A 19,326-nucleotide genomic window follows, 5' to 3' on the forward strand; every position below is an offset into this window, starting at 1 on the left:
AACCCTCCGAAATGTTCTGACTCCGAGGCCCTAGGTTCTTCAACTTTTCCCACTATTTCACCCATTTCCCCACTTTTTACCTCCTGCTTCATTTTAATAATTTATTGTGTGCTTATTAAAATATTTTATGCTTCTGAGAAATAATTTAATTAATGGAATATTTGAAATCAAGGAAAACCCCTAAGTTCAATGGTGTCTCAACTAGAAAAGTCCTCAGTTTAAACATCTTTCATGACAGGCTGAAAACATCCTCTCAGGGCACCACTGATTCCACCACAGCAAGAAAGATGACTTTAAAATTAAGAAGAACTTCTTCCCTTTCCTTGGGGTGATTGTTCTTTCCAAACGTGATTCCCTTTTACTAAAAGATTATTGCTAAATTTTCCAAAACAAAAATCACTTGGAGAGAATGTGAACTAGTCAAAGTATTTTCAAATAATTAACACAATTCCAAACCTGGTGAGGTCAAAACATTTTGCAAGGTGGTCAGGGATCAGTCATGATCTGTTGAAATACAGTGACTAAAAATGATTGACAACCTGGGTGAGGAAAGCCTTTAGGGAAATAAGGTGATACTTGTCATGCATATCATGAAGGGATTCAGGGCACGCACCCCCAAGCATTAAATGCTATGTAGTATTTCACATCATAAAGGATTCACATAAAACTGCTTCAAGCATTAAGTTGCTATTTGGTACTTCATATCATGGAACCTGACTTTTTAGTAGAAAGAATCTCCAATGGTCATTTCTTGTCACTTATCTCCAGGCATGAGAGTAGTTAGAATTCATTATATTGTGAGAACTGTGTTTTCATTTATTTTTAACCTCTTGTTTAACCAAAGCATAATTTCATTCAATATTGGCATTTTCCTGAGGGTCTAGGTTGACTTTTGGACTCTTAAGCAAAATACAAACACCTTTTGGTTCTCAGGAATGATTGACAGCTTGGCAGTTGCTCAGGATCCAGGGAGCTGGTCCTCCCAGGTTGGTCTGCAAAGAAAGGTGTTTCCTTCTTGGTCTCAGCCAGGTGCAGTGTTTCCATATTTTAGAAATTTATTTTTCCCAATTTTTAAGACTGACTTTCACATTTCTAGGCATGGGAATGTTCAAAACTCAACTGCTTTTTAAAGAAATTAACCATTTGATACATCTACAAATAAAGAAAACATCAGCACTTCATTGACCATCAGAGAAATTTTCTCAAAAGACACAAAATGTAGTGTTTTAGTTCCATAAGTGAAGGAAGATTATTTGAAGAATCTGACTTTAATTTTTTACGAAATCCTTATCTCCCTTATATTGCAAAACTCTTTCTTCAACAGAAGCAAATGATTTCATATGTCCATGATATTCTATCTATATAACTTTGTCCATGATATTATATCTATGCTTTTTTTTTTTAATGTGTCACAACTCATGTAAAGATCTTACATTTTATCTTTACTCATCCCCAACCCCGTATCTATTCCAAACACTACTCTTGCTTCCTGAATGCTCAGCTCTAGGCCTTAGCAATGTACTCCCCTAAAACTGGGAAGCTCAGCTCAACTTAATAAGGTATATATATTGGTAGAGCATTTGATGAGTAAATTCCAGTTCCAGAAACTACTGTCACCAAATGCTTAGGATAAAAACCGAGGAATGATTTTGTATGTGCCATGAAACAGTAGCTTTCCTTGGTCAGCATATTCCTGGCTGTGCTGTTCTCTCCTGTTTGTTAATACTCAATGCATCTCAGAGGTAGGAAATCCTTCTATTGCTTGTGTAACTAGGAATAGCACAGCATGTACTACTACACAGTGTGACCAATTATTAGGACTTATTTCAGCACCTTTCTTGTAAAGTGCTCTGGCTGTTATCATCAATAACCAATAATGGCGGCCTCAACAGTCCCTCTCTGGAAAGGGAAAAATTAAGGGAGAAGATTGTGTCTGACAGACATAGGCAGCAGGACTACCCCTGCCAAGGTGAGCAATTGTTCAGCTCAGCCGGCAGGACCCTCTCACACCAGAGGCCCAGCCCAGCCAGAGGGGCCAGCTGGCCCATCCTGGCAGGAGCTCTAGGGTGGTGAGTTCATGACCACAACACCACTAATCCATTTGCTTTCTGTCTCAACACAAGGACCCTTAAGAATATTCCTATGCCCCTCTGTGCTTTTTTGCTGGCTACCATTCATGGGAAATCAGGTGCATTTTTCTCATGTGTCTTCTGAGCATCATTAGGACTTAAGAAAACATAAATGTACTTTTTCTGCCTTCAAAGATGAGAACGGGCACAGAGGGAATTGCCTAGAACCACACAGGCTGTAAACAACAGATAAGATTTGAATCTGATTCCATCCACTCTTTTGTCTGCTCTCTACCTGTGATGTCTCTACAGCAAAACCTTTCCGATAGTTTCAAAAGTGAGATGTTTGTTGCTATAGATCTAATGTGGCATACTGGGTGGGGCAAATACAATAAGGCAAACTAGAACATCTCTTTTCCAGGGATGCAGAACAGGGGCTACCTGGCTGAGAAATAAGTGGGTGGGGTGTACTCTGGACTTCCTGGATGAAGTCGGGCCTAAGAGGTGTCAGTGGGAGGGTTTAAGCAGTCATTTAATGACAGGTGTTCACAACCATTGCCACACAACAGCATCCCTAAGAATATCAGAGGTGATCACTTGGGTCGAGGTTGAAGTGCCTGAGATAAAAATGCTATTATGTCGTTTGGGATCCAAATAAATAAATCCCCCCAAAATAAAAACCATGAATTACATCTTGTACTCTGTAAGGGTAGCTAAATGTAGGGGAGCTCTGGACACTAAGCTCATCTCTTGGTTATTTATAAAAACAACCTGAGCGGAAGGGCAAGGCGCTTCACTCATTGCCCCACCGTCGCTGCCCCTGGACTTTGTCTCGTTCATGGACCTGACAAAAATGCTGCAACCCCACCTCCCAGCAGGCAGTTTCCACCACTGTACTAACAACTCCATCTGTTACGAAGGTCACGACAATGTATCTTGTTTTAAATTTTTCTATGGAGTGATTTATTGTCTTGGCTATAACTTTGTAAAGAAATAAAATGCTATTTCTTCATCGTCTCCTGAGGTGACAGCTTTATTGACAGCTGGTGACAAGTGGACATCAAACTCCTGGTGTCAGCGGGTCAGGGCTGCTCGGTGGAGCACCCTAGTGATAGTAGGCCTCCACTCACACGTTCCCCACTTTCGGAGAAAGACGACTCCATGTCCTTGGGGATCCTCTGCTGAAGGGTTTTCACTTATAAATTCAAGAAAAGTTGCATGTAATTCAGACAAGACTGAGGAATTTATGAGGAAACCCAGCTCCAGAGAACAGGCTTCTCTTTTCTGTCACCATATTGAAGTCCTCCATCTTGAGATACTTCCCTGTGGTTCTCAGATGGGGTGTGTGGTGGCAATTCCCCTGAGGATCAGGAATAACTGCTATGTTCCCATTATCCTGGTGTTTACAAAGGACCCAGGCTCCATGACCCCAGTGTTAGCCCCTTTCTCCTCTAGAAGCATTAATGTTCCAGAACAGGAGAAAAGAAAGGAGACCTCGGCTGGCAGCTGCCACAATATGCACCCTACTAACTGAACATCAAAATGGGCAGCCTTGGGGAAGCTTTTACAATCCCTTTTGAATTTAAAGACTCTAAAGCACTCTTCCTACTGAAGGATAAACAAATAGTTTAAACAAATCTGCTTTCAACTCTTCATTGATCTCTGGAAATACTTCCATCACCCAAAGCAAACAATTTGGAAGAGCATTAACTAGAAAGAGCTTTTGGTTTGGTTTGGTTTTAAGGAAATGCCTTTAAGTCAATATTTAGCCCACCTACTTTTTTTTTTTTTTTTTTTTGCATTTTCTAGATTTGCATTGCTGAAAAATGTGAATCTTTCCTCAAACTCTAGTGAGTTTAATAAGGATGTTTCTTTCTTGAAGAGGAACAACTCTTGTTGTATGAAAGTCAGTTTAGGGCATGAACTGTTATTCCCCAGGCTGGGGAGTCTGACTTGGTGAGTTCTTACTGTACTTGGAACTGAACATGACTCAGCAAAGTCCTGCTGTGGACACGGTTAATGGCCTGATAGGGTATCTAGTAACACACAGGTACACAGTGGTTGATTTTTGAAATAAACAAACAAGCACACTCATGTTTTAGAATCAATGGGAATCCTTATTCAGCAGAATGTCCATAAAACCGGATTTTCCAATGAAGTCACCCTTGTGGAAACCAAGTAAAAAGGCATCTGAACTGTAGAGCTTTGTGTTTGGAGGTATGTTCAGGAAAAAAACCCAGTTCAAAACAGTAATCATGGTGTTCTCCATATGCAGGACCCTCCTCTGGGACCTAGCAGCACCCTCTCTGTCCCTCTTACTTCACCCTTGCAGGGCAATTCTATCCCTGCATGCTTTCTCACTTTTCTTCATTCATCCTCCTCCCCGATTCCTTCCCTTTGTCTCTTCTTTGTATTCTCTCTTTCCTCCTTTTTGATTCTTCCACACAGCTTGAATCTACAGGGGTTTTCCAGGAGCAGAAGTCCCCTGAGAATAGAACTGGTGGAAGATTTGTTTGGGGCTTCCAATGAGGTTGAATTTAATGGGAGAGTAAAACGAGAGGACAGGGTGCTTGCTTTGAGCTCTCTGAGTGCTGCTTGCCTGCTGCAATGGCTCTAGTTTAATCCGTGGCTTCTCTGCCTGAGCATGGTAAGCACAGCTCTTGAACACGGAATTCCTGGAAACCAAGGACACTGCTGTCTATGGAAGGGAGCACATTTTGTATTTATTTTCAGTCTTCCTCCCAGCACGATAGGTAGTCACAGAACTCATGTGCTTTTATGTCTGAAGTTATACTAAAAAGCCTCTTTTTAGCTGCCCTTTAGGGAACACAATACCCATGGGGGACCCTGCTCTCTAAGCCCTTATGTGCCATGGTGGCACCTCTGGGGGGGCTCCTTGTAGCACTGGTCAGTGCTTCTAATACACTTTTGCTTCACTGTGTCTTCTTCACAAAGAAATCACAGGCTCATCCTGCCCCAGAGCCGGTTCTGAGGGCCAATGAAGCTCCCGCAGCACCTGTCCTGCCATGTGGCTGCTGAGCTAAGAGGGGAGCTCCCTGGAAAGTCAGCCTTGACCTGTGGGGAGAACCTCTCAGACTCCTGTATCCTCCTGGGCATGGCAAAGAGGGACGGGGCGCCTCCTAGGCAGTGTGACCTGACTGTGTGCCACCATAGCAGGATTTAAAAATCCCTCCAAGAACATTATACAGCAAACATCGAGTTGAGGTGTCCAAAACCGAGTCTTTTATCAGTTATTTAGAAAAAAAATCCCTCCTGCATTTCCTTGGCGTGTGTATGTGTGTGTGGAGGGAGCGTGTGTGTGTGTGAATGTATGTTGGGTGTGGGTGTGAGAGGGGAGGTATGACAAGGTTTGCTTTTTCCTCAAGTCTGTTTCTATAGTAAATGTTTGATTGGGTCACTGGCTTCTCTTCTATCAGCTTGTAGATTTTTCACCCCCTTGTTTAATTTTTTATCTATTTCCTTGTATTCTGATACACATACTTGCCTGGAACAATTTGTGATTTTTAATCTGAAGAAAACTGTACCAGAATTATAGAAAACATATACTTTTTCTGTCCTTTTATATGAAAGTAAATATTTATTCTCCTTTTCTGTCTTCCTCACATGCTGTCCCCTACTCTCCTCCACAAACGTATCTATATAATTTTACCTCCGAAGTTCCAAAAATCATGTTTGGGCACTTTTGTGCAGTTCTGGACTGTGGTACCTCACAGGTGAGCCCAGCAATAATCCTGTGGTCCTTTTCTGTTCTGGGTCCGTTCGATGCCGAGTATACATGTGGTTGTCACTCATCTTTATAAAATTTTTCATTCTACTTCTCGCAGCTACACCTTTGCACATAAGTGAATGACAAGCTTTGCAAGAAAGCCCTCTTGTGTATTTCATTATTATAGATCCCAAACTTCCTGTGGCTGATGTTCAAACTTGGAGTTTGGGGCAGGCAGAGGACGCAGTGGCTTTCCTTTGTACAAATTCAGTGAAAGATGGCTGCGACTTGCTGCTGGACAAACCATTATCAAAATAGGCTCCAGTCGCGATACTCACCCTTGCCCGAGCACAATATGCCATCTGCTGACTCACACAGACTCCTGCTTTGTTCTTCTGTCATGTTACATTTCCGTGGATGTTGGCAGAGTGTGCCGAACCATCCTCTCTCACAGACACAGTGACCACAGGAACAAGTGCCGTGGCCTGTAAAGCAACCACAGGGAGGGCGTGAGAGGAGGCGGGTGCGCTGGAGCTTTTGAGGAAAATACACAAACCACAGGGTCTCACTGCCTATCACACATGCTTGCTTTGCATGCATTATGGATTTCAGCATAATTATTTGAAAGAGTACCACCACAGAGGTCTAGCTTGAATGCAGCACAGGAGATGGACTGGAGAGAAGGAAACCTTGCAATAATTCCCTGCTGGCATTTTCCAGTACCGCATCTCAGTGCTGTTCTTCACTGTGCACACCATGACACTCGAGCCAATTTGCAAGGCCAGTCACTGTGTCATAGCTTGCAGCATTTATTAATTGCTCTCATATGGCTTACAAATAAAACCAAAAGGTTTCCAGGGTTATTTTACTGCTGCAGCTCTTGGCTTACTAGTAAGAGCAGATAGAGGCATAGGTGACGGTGTCTTTGCATCAATGCATGCAAGTTAAAGATAGCATGAGGCTTGGATTCACTTTTGCCCTTTGGTTTCTTCTTTCTGCTTTGGGTTGTTCAGCTGTTTCTCTCTTGCCGGGTTTGCCACTTTGCACTGTGGCAGTTACACACAGCCCCATACACCTGTTTAGTTGCTTGCCACCCACTCTCCATTAGATTGCATGATTTTCCATTTTAATTTCTTGTTTCCACTCAGCGCTTTATTTCTTTCCCTGAAATTGCTCTGAATCAGTCATTTGTCTGGAAAAGAGTTACTGAGTGTTTACTAAACAGAGCTTTTCATTAGGATCTGGGGGATATAATATCAAACATGACCCACCGTGGTCCCTGCTCTTCTCCCAGGGACACACATCATCCTCATCCAGACTGATCTGCCTCTCTAGAGCTGCTGACACCATTTTCTCTTGACCACTGACTCTAGGGGGACCTTCAAGGGGAAACCATGCTTTATTTGCTCCCCCTACGCTCATCTCTGCAAAGAGGGATACAAGCCAGTGCTTAATTACTTTCAATTCTTCATTGTGATTTCAGGAACATAACCACCCATGAATCCAGGTAGTGGTTTTGCACAACATATGACCATCCCACACTTCTTCCATTATGTCACGTTATGTCTAGATTCATCTGAGCAAACAAGACACACATAGCAGGCTTTTCTTGTTCGTATTTTCTTCAACTGCTGCATTGTTTGCAGCTAGGGTCTCCCATTCATGGGTACTTCCCCTTAAAAATCTCTCTCCTACTGGTTGTCATGAAACTGGACTCTCCTTGCCCCTTCAACCTTCCTCCTTTGTCTTCATTCATTCTTGTCCTTGATCCCTTTTATCCAGATAGTTCACAAGTCCTGTGGAAACTCCTCCAACTTTTCCACATCAATCACCATCATAAAGAAGTCTTTCCATCTCTTCTCTCTCCAATGTTCCACTTATAGCTTCCTACAGAGTGACTCTCACTCAAACAGGCTTGACTCTATTCCTGTATGACTCTCTCATCCTTACAGCATGAACTTTAATTACTTAGCCCCAATCTACTTCTCCCATTGTAACCCTTCTCCCTTTAACCTGCTCACCAATTCGGTGCTTTCTGTACATTTCTCATGCTTTTCTGACCCAGGCCTTTGAAGAGGTAGGAAAGGCTTCCCCACCCTAGACATTCAGGTCCTGCTTGATCTTCAAAGCTCAGCAAAAGTCATGGCACCTCTTGAAGATTCTGACATCCATAAGTGGAACTCATTGCTGTCCTTTGAATTTCTATATTATTTTATTTTTGCTTCCTTTGGAATTTATTTGCCCCCCACCTTGTGATTTCTAGCTATCTGTCAAATGAATCCACTACCTGACTGTGGATTCCTTGAGCATAGTTGATTCTGACTCAATACTATGGTCTGCAAAGGGCCAAGCACACTGCCTCAGACGTAGTGGATCCTCAAAAACATGTATTAGATTGAGGTTACCTTTATCAAAATGGTCTTCTCATTTTTTTTTCACAAATTCACATCGAGAGCCCTAAACTGATTCTAAGACATGCCTACGGGACATTTAGTTATTAAATGCACTGTCATTCAAAGGCAATGGACAGTCTTTCAGATGCTGTTTTATTTCTATTTTCCATAAAGTAGATCAAAGTTAGAAAGTTGATTCCCTAGGGTTATGAACTCAATGAATAGTTTTTAAATTGATTATATCTTGGGTTCTCTAAAGTCCAATTAATGGGCAGTTCTCCTTAATGGATTAAGTTAAAAGTAGTCATCATTGGAGGCAAATAATCTGGGGTACAAACACTTAAGAATAAAAAAAGAAAGCTTCTGGTACATGTCCATCCAGCTACAGACTTCGGAGATGTTTGTGTCTCTGGATGACCCTGAGTTGGTAAGAATTGTTATCAGTTGACATTATTGAAATAATTAAATCTCTAGTGCAGAGGAAAGCATTCTGCCTTTGATTTAGAATATCATGGAGAATGACTCAATGGCTCCTCACAGCAAGCAATTTAATGTGATATTTATATGCAAGGAAATAGGAGATTGTTTTCCATTTATTAGCTCATCTATCACATCCTTCTACAAAATTAAATTGGCAACTAGCCCACATGGATCATCAAAATGCTTTGGTAGTTAAATATCCTGAGTTGCCATTTATGTGACTTCCCTTTACTTAAAATGTAAATAAAAATACAACTTTAAACAGTCTCTTCTTTATGGACTCTAATCATTTTAGTCATCTATTCAAGAGATATTTGTTTTGCAGTACGCATTTAGCAGTTAAAGAAGTAATAGTGAATGAAGTAGGTATTGGTCCTGTTTTCATGGCACTTAGAGTCTACTAAGAAAAAAAACAAGTAACAAAAGCAGAAAAATACATTTGAGCTATAAACAACTTAAAGATGATGCTCCAGCATTTGAAAGTGAAAGTATTGTCAAGGAGGGTAGTCAGGCAACGGTTGGCCAAGCAACACGCAAGGGTTGAGAAGGAGTCAGCCAGCCAATGTTCTAGGAACACAGCCTAGAAATGCCAGTGAAAAGTCATTGGGACAAGAAAGAACTTGACACGTTACAGGCAGTGAAGGCCAATGTGTTTCAAGAAAAATGAGTCAAAAAATGGAACAAACAGTAAATTTGGAGAGAGATTCAGGAATGAGCACATAGCCAACTGCTCTTGGAAAAGATTTTAAATTTATTCTAAGAGGAACGGGAAAAGACAGAGAGTATTAAGCAAGAGAGCTATGTGATATAATTAACAATTTGCCAACTCATTTTGGCAACTGAGTAGGACTGAGGTGTGTTAGGAGGAAGTGAGTCTGGAGAAACAGAAGGCTATTGCAGTCATCCAAGCAAAAGGTGGCAAAGGGTTAAAGTTGGGTATGGCAGTGGAAAAGAGAAGTGGATGGAGATGGTGTTTGGTGGATGCCTATGGAACAGGCCATTTGACTGGACATGGCAGATAGGGGAAAGAAGAGACTGGTTTTCTGGCCAGAAAAACAATGTAAATGAAGATGCAATCTAACAGACATGGAAGCTTCCGGGGGGCGAGGGTGAAGATAGGCTCTGTTCTGAATCTCCTGTGTTTGAGATACTCTTAAAACAACTGAATCATAAGGTCAAGCAAACAGCTGGACACAAGCCCGGTGCTCAGAGAACAGTGCATGGCATTGAAAGCTTTAGAAGAGAATGAGCTCACCCAGGAACAAGTAAGTCTTGGGAAACTCCAATATTTAATGCCAGGGTACAGAAAGAGAAGCCAGGTAAAAAAAAAGTCCAGTATGGAAGGAGGAAAATAAGATTGTTATTTTCTCATAAGATGACAAAAAGTGTCTAAAAAAGGGTTTTACTGAGGTTCTACTGAGTTTCCATGAGTTTACTGAGTTTCCATGGGTTTCTGAAAATTTGGGTTAAAAAAAAAATGAGACCAGAGAAGTAACCTTGGACAGCCTTTCCCTGGCCAACACGACTGCACTGACACAGGTCTGAGGGCAACACCCAGGTGGTAGGACTGTTGGAGATTCATCCACGCACACCACCCATTGAGAACAACCTCTTTGCTAGTGGAAAAGGTGACACTGTTGTCATCTTAATAGAAAAGATCATTAAAATGATAAAAGAACCCACTGAGAGAACAAGCCTAATAACCCTCTGCATTGCCTGAATCTGCCTTTCCTGCCTTGCTGCACCTTCACTGAGTGAGTAGTTTTCCAGATACAGAACTCCACTCATCCTCTCCCACCTACCTACCTACCTCATCCACATCTAGTTCTGTTCCCAGAGGTTTTCCTCATTGCCTTCCCTCCTTCCACATCAAAATATTCTCCAAGAATACCCTAGACTTTCATTGTCCTATATAATACAGTAGTCACTAGCCCTAGGTGACTACTTAAATTTGTTATAGTTCAGCAAAATTCAGTCACTTTTCAAGTACTCAATAGCAAGCACTTGTAGTGAGTGGCTATTATGTGAAATAATGAAGATATAGAACACTCCTATCCTCTTTAAAGTTCTCTTGGACAGTAATACTCTAGGGAATGACCTTTTCCAGTGAAATTCACTGAATCACAGGCACATTTTCTTAAAACACTGCAAAGTCCTCAGTTAGGAAACTGACTTCTGAGTGGATATTAATTGGGTCAGATACCACACATTGCTTCTCCCCTTCTTAATATTAAGTGAGCCCTTGATTATTTTCAAGGGAGTAACAATACACCCATCTGGGCAGGTTTGACTACTGAGGATCTTTTTGACTCAGAGGTACCCATACAACATACACCTAATGAGAAATAGGAGCAAATTCCTGGTGAGATGTCCAGAAAACTTGTTTCCCAAAGGGAATTGGGTACACTCAGCTACCAGGTGTCCTTGACTTTTTCCTTTTCCTTACCATTTCTTTTTCACTGGAAGATGGGCTATCAATGAACATGACAATATGAGTCATAGTCTCTGGAAGGGCAGTGTACAGGTCAGGGTCATGGAGGGTTCCCAGGCTGCCACATCACCATACAACCCTGCAGTGACAACCTGCAGAACCATTACTTGCATCAATCACCTTCAGCCAAACATGATCCCAGCTGAGAAGCTGACAAAATCAGGAAAGAGTTTTGTGATTTCAAGGTGTGATTTGGAAGACAATCCTCGGCTGCTCTATTGTCCATTTCTGATCTGAGGTCTCCCTCAGTGTAAGAAATCCATCAATGTCCCACAGTCACTGACCTCACACTCTTGGGCTGCATGATTTCCTTCAAATTGCAGCTATGAACTCGAGAAGTCCCTGAAGAAATGGGAACTGATTGTGTAATTAAGAGGTGGCTCTTCATTATCCCTTCTTGCTTCTTAAATTGGACTCCTGGGCAGCTATTCCAGGAGCAGAGAAGAAAGAAGAAAAGCAATAAGCAGTCTGCTTCTTATTCTCACCCTGGGTATGTGAAGGGCAGGAGGGAAGTCTCTGATTGAGCTTATATTAGGCTAAAAATTAAACACACATGAGCCAGCATGTGAATATATTTTCTTTATGGAATTTTAAAACCATATATCACTGAAAATGAATAAGTATAAGGAATTTATTCCTAAGATGAAGCTTTTTCCCTAATAGTGACTTATTTAATAAGAAATCCATTTGTCTATAGGTCACATACATTTTTATTGTTAATAAAAATGTTTAGAGAGAATCCACATATGGTCTAGGCTGATTGAACATGACTCACAAACAAGCTAATTAAATGAAGAGCTGTGTTGCTTCATGCTGATTTTCTCTTTGCCAATCATTTTCATGACTCTTTTTGAGGCTGTAATTTTGGAGCAGTCAAAACTGAACTGCTCAAAATTATGAAATTAGTTATATTCACCTTCAGGTACAATTGCAAATTTATCCCATCCGACCCACATTGACTTAATCATCTTTAGCTCTATTGTTAGCAAGGTGGATAAACAACGTTGGCTCTTAGCTCTCTTGTGCCTGCCGAGTAGGTGGGTTTATGGATGTTTTTACTTTTACTTACTTGCTTGTTAAAGTAAAATGCTCACAGTCCCCACTTTGGAGTCAGGGACCATACTTTGCTTCCTGTCCACACATTGGCTATGCAGAGTTCTGGACCATTTTTCCTGGTGAAAGGCCACAAAAACTCTGAATCAGGGTCTGGTGGTAAACTGAGAAAACTGCCCAAATTAATGATTCTCAGTTTTGTTCTCTGAAGTCAAACTGGAGAGATGATGTTTATGTGTTTCACACTTGAATATTAATAAGATTTGTTCACCACTGGCTGACAGTGACGGGGGGGGCAGTTAATTGCTATGGAAAAATTATCTGTAACTCCCTCCATGAGGTACAGAATTGGTGACTGTGTGATTCCAACTTCCTTCCAAAAAGCTGGGCAGATAATGCTTCAGGACAATAAGGCAATGTACTGATCTTTCCTGTCATGCAGATGGCCATGTCCATCCTTTACTCTCCATTACAGATTAGGACATTCATTGGATGTCCACCTGGTACACAGAATCCAGAACAATTCATTCATTATGCTTCATTCTTATCATAAAGCCAAATGGCACATATGAGTAAATCAAGGCAGACAAGGCAAATGGGTTGTCCAGCTTTCTACAACTAGGGAGAAATGGAACTAGAATTCAAATCCTGGCCTTTCTGAATATGAAGTTCCCATTTATCTTGCAACATGGCATGTTCTCACTTGGATTAAAAGAAAATGGTTAGACAAGTTCATATATATATATATTTGTATGTATATATGTACATATATAGGTATAGATACCAATGCAACTGAGCATACTTTAGAATGTAGATGCTCTATATACAAAATATCCAAAGCAGATTTGAAAATCTAGATTTGAAAAAAGTTTTTCTCCCCAGTGAAAGCCTAGAACAAAATACAACAAATTATCAATGAATATTATTTTCAGATGATTGACTTACGTGTAACTTATACTTTGTTTTTTCTTACTTTTAGGTTTTGTAAGTGTTGAAAAGAAAAAAAAAACATTAATTTAAAAATTATTTTAAGGTTCCACTAGCTAAAGATGAATAAGGAACAATAAATGGATAAATATATTATGCATACTAATGAATAGCTTAAAAATAAATCCTTCCCAAGGATTGGTCCAAGAACAGTTGAAAAAGAGCTCTAGATATAAGAAAACAAAGTGCATTTCATAACAAATATATTTTCAACTCTGTGAGTTTGCTCACCTTTTCTAGGCCCAAAATACTCTTTGTGTCCAATTCTTACACATCCAAATATTAGCTATTCCATTTTGAAGAGTTTTCTCATTTCAAACTAGAAAATCTTTTCTCTTTCTCCTGAACTTATTTGTGACTCCCTTAAGTTTTAATTTATTTAAAGAAAGTTCTTGCAGATCTTTTATCCTAATTATGAAAATACCATAAGCTGAGAGAGGGAGGGGAAGGACCCAAGGAGAGGGAGCTGCTTATATGCACAAGAACCGTACGATGTGAAGAGTCACAGGGATCCTTACAACACAGCACAAGGTCACTGTGCCATAGCAAAGGTACTGCTGCTCAGGGGCAGTTTGAAAGAATTTCAGAAAGACGTCCTAAATATGATGACTTGGAGGCATGATGGAAGAAAGCCAGAATGGTAGAGTTGTTCAGGGGAGGTGAAGAAAAGAATGTGCAGGTAAGAGGAACAAAATCACAATACAACCAGAGTTCCACCTCTGTTGCCCTCTGTGAAGAAAACATTTTTTGATAAATGGAGACACCTGTGCAAGAAAAGCACAGACTCCATTCCTCATTTAATTGCTCAAATCTGGGATTCACCCTAGCTCTACCCTGCTCCTCTCTCATATCATTCAATCATAAATTTCCATAAACGCTGCTTATACTCTGGGATGGGATTCCTTACTTAAGGTCAACTAAGCATTCAGATTGACGCTTCACCTGAGTTTCCTTAGAAAGATGTGGGACAGGACCCTTGTCCTACCAGCAGGATGGCACCAGGCTTCAGACAGTTTTCTTCTCTGGGGCTTTCACAGTAATTCAGGAGGATGAGGACACTACTTACAGTTGCCTAGTGGTGACCTTCTCTTCAGCTAACAGCCCAGAGGCCTGTAGACCAGATCCACGTTGCACAGATGTTGTGGATTCTCTGGTTTAGAACAAGCTCACACCCACTGGAGCCTGACTCTCCCCAGTGGCTCTTTATGTAGATCTTTTAGGACACCACAACATGCCTATTGACAGAGGCATGGGACTTACAGAAGGGAAAAGCATGATATTTCCATCAACCCTTTAATATGAATTCATAATCCCTGATGATCTAGCTGAAATTTATCCATCCTAGGTCAATATCACCATGAGCGAGGTTGCCTAGAAACACTGGCCTGCTCTCTTTTTCTGTTTCCAGAGAACCAGAGCTAACAATTTCAAAGAGGGTTGGAGTCTCTTGAACAGGGTGCAGGGTTTGCTCAGCCTGTCGCTCACCCCATTTCTGATACCTTCTCCAAGCACGCGTTTCTCCAGCTCTACTGTCCTCCTCCTACCTCCTTCTAGACAGCACACCATCACTCTCACCAGGGCTCATCTCCTCACGTCCACACTCAAAAGCCACCCCCCTACTCCTCTGTCAATCCATGGTCCACTGAACAGCCAGGGGTACTTTTTAGAATATTGTTGATGTTACTGTCTTGCTCAGCTCCTTTGGTTTCCTCTTGTCCTTTGAGTGATGCTCCCAGTCATTAACACAGTTTACAAAATGTGTCACACTCCCCTCTGCTTCCTAATCTCAAGTCACTCTGGGTTTCTCTCCACTCCTCAAATGTGCCTAGAACACATGGCCCTCTCCCTTTCCTGCTCTCTGACTGCTGTCACTTCCCACCTGGGTCTCTCTGCCAAGTCCACACATCCCATTACTACTGATCCCGGCTGTGATGTGTGGTGAGCTCCTGAAAGCACACTGTCCACAGCAAATGATTTCTGCCTGGAGAGGAAGGCCCTGGAGAAGCCGCCCTCAGCCTCGGTTTCCCCATTGTGCATGTTGCCTCGGAACTAACTAGTGCTCCTCTTCTAAACCTTTGGCCTGTGGGCTTCCCATTGTCAATGTCCCCTGACAAGCTCAACTTTCAGCTCTAAGACAACAGATCTTATTATCCTACTCCCACTGAATCTTCAGTGTTGGAAAGCAGTGAGTGCTAAATAAAATATTTGCTGAATGAAAACAAATAGCTGATTAACCAGTTTTGAATTTTCATATTGAAATATTTAGTTAGAAACTTAAAAAAAGAATCTGAAGCCAAGAAGAATGATTGACACTAAGAAACCATCTTCCGAGATACTGACCTAAAGATGAAAGTGGAAAAGACTGAGACTATTCCAGAGCAACAAACATGCAGAAAACACTTTCAAAAACCAATTCAAGGGAAGTACCAAGATACTGGTAAGCCACAGGATGTGAGCAAGAAAATGCAATGAAGTAATTGGGAGAAACTTGAGAAAAGAAACAGGTTGGAGTGTGTGCCTGAAGCCCAGGGAGGGTGACACTTCATGGGGGTTTAGGAGAGAGTAACTATACCACTATGGTGAGAAGTGGTAGTCACGTGGAATGAGAAATCAAATTGCCTATGATTTGGGCAACTAGCCCAACTAACCTTAGGTAGTTAGTGATGCAGAATAGTGAGAGACAAAGCAAGTTTCCAAGAGAAATGCAAGTGCACAAGTCAGAGGCAATTGCATTAAAGAGGTTTTATATATATATATATGCATATATATGTAGTTATAAAGAGTTTTATATATATAGTTATAGTTTAGATATCAGGTGTCCGCCAAGAGCTTATCTGTGAGGCAATGCCAGAAATTTAAAGGTGAAGTGATTGGCTTATAAGAACCTTAACCTAATTCAGCACATTAATCCACTGATAAGGATTAACTGGGTGGTAACTAGGCAGGTATGACGGGAGGAGGTGGGTCCCTGGGGGAGTAACTTTGGGGTATATATATTTTCCCTGGCAAGCAGAACACTCTGTTTGCTCCCTGGTTGTTATGCCCTGAGTTGCTTTCCACATCCATGCCCTTCCATCATGATATCCTACCTTGTCTTGGGCCCAGAAAGGAATCAGTCATCTATGGACTGAGACCTCTGAAACTGTGAGCCCAGATAAAATTTCCCTCCTCTAAAATTGTTTTGGTCAGGTCTTTTGGTCACAGAGGTGAAAAAGCTGCCTAAAACGTGTACTAAACAAGACAGAGTTTTCTGTATTTCTGGATATTTTTGTATAGACTGAGGAATATGGAAACATTGTGGCTTGAGGACTTCTGATGGCCTGTGTCTTCCTAATAGTGCCCCTGCACACTTGGGCAGATCCACAGACGCCTTTCCTTCCCCACAGAAGGCGCACCGCTGAGCAAGAGCTGCTGATAACACTACGGTCAAGGTGGTATTCAGGCGACGTATGGTACTCAGCTGTTTAGATTTAGCAGCTAATGCTAAACACATAAGAAGAAAGTCTATTTCATGCAAAAAGAACAGAAAGGAGTAATCATCCATGCCATCTAAAACTGAAGATCAGACAATCACAGACATGGATAAATTGTACATTTCGCTTTCTGTTTGTGTATTTAATAAGGGTGATCTAATATATGTATATGACACTTACTTGCCAGGTACCATCCTAATTATTTTATATGTGAAATTCATTTAATCTCACAACAATCCTACAAGATATGTTATTATCATTATAGATGAGAAATAGAGGTTATATCAGTTTCCAGAGGTCCTATATATAGTAAGGGGCAGAACGGGATATACCCAAGAAAACCTGGCTTCAGCCTGATGCACTCTAAATATGCTTAAGTAAATGTTTATGAAAGGCTTGGGAATTTATGATCTCCTTACCAGTGGTTTGCTATGTTGTATACTTTAGTGCTAAAATTGCTGTGGTCGAAACATGTTCAATAATGAAATGTCTCTCATATTTTCTTTGCAAGGAATAGCTCAGGCCTAGAAGGAATTCGATACTATAATAGCCAAGGCCCATATAATCCCTTCCATAAAGCAATGAGCAGAAAATAGAGGGATTAAAACCACATTATCTTTACCAGGTGCCTTAAAGAAACCACAACTCAAAGGTGAGTGCAAAAAGTGGGAAGCACTGGTACCGGTTCCAGTGCAGTTCAGTGTGAATGACAGTTGATCTTCACTAATCCCAGAGTTCATATTTGCAAATTTACTCATTCGCTGAAATTTATTTGCAACACTAAAGCCATACTTACAGAACTATCCCAGTCATCTGGGACCTCAGTGGCACAGCAAGAAAACTGAGCTGTCTGCGGTTCACGTTCCCAGTTAAAGTCAAAGGGGGTCATGCTCCACCGTCCTTTTCCAGCTTTTCTGCCATTAACAAGTGTCATTCTCGTGGTATATGTTATTCACATTCTCACACTTTTTGAGGGTGATTTTGATGTGTCAAATGGCCTCAGGGATAGTGTTGAAATGCTGCCCAAGGTTCCTAAGTTCAAGAAAGCTGTGATGTGCCTTGCAGAGAAAATACATATGCTAAATCAGCTTTGTCCAGGCCTGAGTTTATAGAGATGCTGGCCTTGAGTTCAATGTTAATGACTCCTTCATGTAACTAGATAAGGTGTCTTTATACAGAAACATAAGTAAAACACTTCATTATTGATCTGCTGATGCAAACATTGTGACCACAGGCAGGCACCTGACCCTGTATTTCCCTGAGGAATGGTGATGTTGGGCTTGTTATCTCAGTGTTCAGGGTGACTTTTAGAATCTAACTACCACAAAGAGCAAGAGCTGACTGTGTCTTGGGTTTTCATTATTGAGGAGCAGCAGGCAGAGCCCCTGCGTAGGATTCAAGTTATATGTGACATTCCTGGCTCTGTATTTCTCAAGAAGAACTTGACCAGGGTGTTGTGAAGACATCTCTCCCTCCAGGAACTATCCTTGTCCAAGCAACAGAACCCGGAGGAGTGTGCAAAGGTGTGTGCACAGGCCTGGTGTCTGGGCCTATGGGAGAGCACACAGCTCCGGGCTCTTACCCGGGTCGGTTACTTAAGGGGCGTGTGTGAACCAGGACAAGGTAAGTGAAGCACACATCCTTACCTATCAACACTCTTTTTAAATATCGGTGTCATCCAAATGCCAAATTTCTCAGGGGCATGATTAGAGAGAGATTCAAAGTGAATTTTACAAGTAATAACATAAAATATTTTCCAGGGAAATTTCCAGAGCTTGTTTCCTTTATAAACTTGAAAAGCATTAAGTATCCAGAGATCTTTTTGTTTGATAAAATTCTTTCTACAAAATTTAAAATATAAAATAAAAGAAAACGTGGTTCTTAGAGTTAGTTTGTAAAGTTTAAGAAAAAGTAGACTAAGGAGTTATCTGATGATACTGATCCAAGATGTTCTGCGTGTCTGGCTACTGTTGACCTGCCACCGAAGGAGCAGACTCCTCTGTGTACATGGGAGCAGAGCAGAGACCTACCTGGACTTGCCAGTAGGTCCATCCTCTAATAATTAGGTTCCAAGGCCCCACCTACACTGCATAGCAGCAAGTCCCTAAGCAATAGTCTCTAAGTGAATAAGGATCTACTCAATTTTAACCAAGGTTTTTTAAGTATAAAAAAGCATGTCTATGGACGTTGATAAATCTATTCTTACATCTTGTATAGAAGTGGACTGGACAGTTGTCAAAATCTAGATGGTGTTCAAAGAATAAGAACTGGTTGAGTGTCTGCTGTAGTGCACAGAGAACATTCCCAGGCCCTCTGACAAGAATGCTATGGTCCTTTGGAAAGGAAATCGGGGCAGTTGCAGTCAGGACCCACCAGTATCCCTTCATCCTTGTTGTTTAGTGTCTCCCACCAGGTGCCACCTGGGGTTCTCTGCCTCAAAGCCTTTGCCAGACACAAGAGCATGCTCCAAACACACCTATAAGGCATGCTGATGTGGCACCTCCCAGAAGTGGTCGTTAGGGAATAGCTGATGGATGCTCAAGGGTCGTGCTTCACACAGGATCCCAGAGCTTTGTTCCTGTGCTGGGTTTAAACCCCAGGTGACCATGTAGCTGCACTGACCTCCTGACTTTCATAGGCTGACTCCTCTTTC

The 19,326-nt window shown here is 41.4% G+C and overlaps 1 protein-coding gene across 1 annotated transcript in view; it reads right to left on the reverse strand.

Moving 5' to 3' along the window:
• Positions 1-19,326, reverse strand: part of Itgbl1 (integrin subunit beta like 1) — a 220,040-nt gene that overhangs the window by 2,573 nt on the left and 198,141 nt on the right. The window contains exon 9 of the mRNA XM_047552368.1: positions 6,135-6,281. Within this exon, the coding sequence (XP_047408324.1) occupies positions 6,135-6,281 (147 nt within the window). The remainder of the gene's footprint in view (positions 1-6,134; positions 6,282-19,326) is intronic.

The sequence above is a fragment of the Sciurus carolinensis genome, chromosome 5, assembly GCF_902686445.1.
Source record: "Sciurus carolinensis chromosome 5, mSciCar1.2, whole genome shotgun sequence".
In the NCBI taxonomy this organism is placed as follows: domain Eukaryota; kingdom Metazoa; phylum Chordata; class Mammalia; order Rodentia; family Sciuridae; genus Sciurus; species Sciurus carolinensis.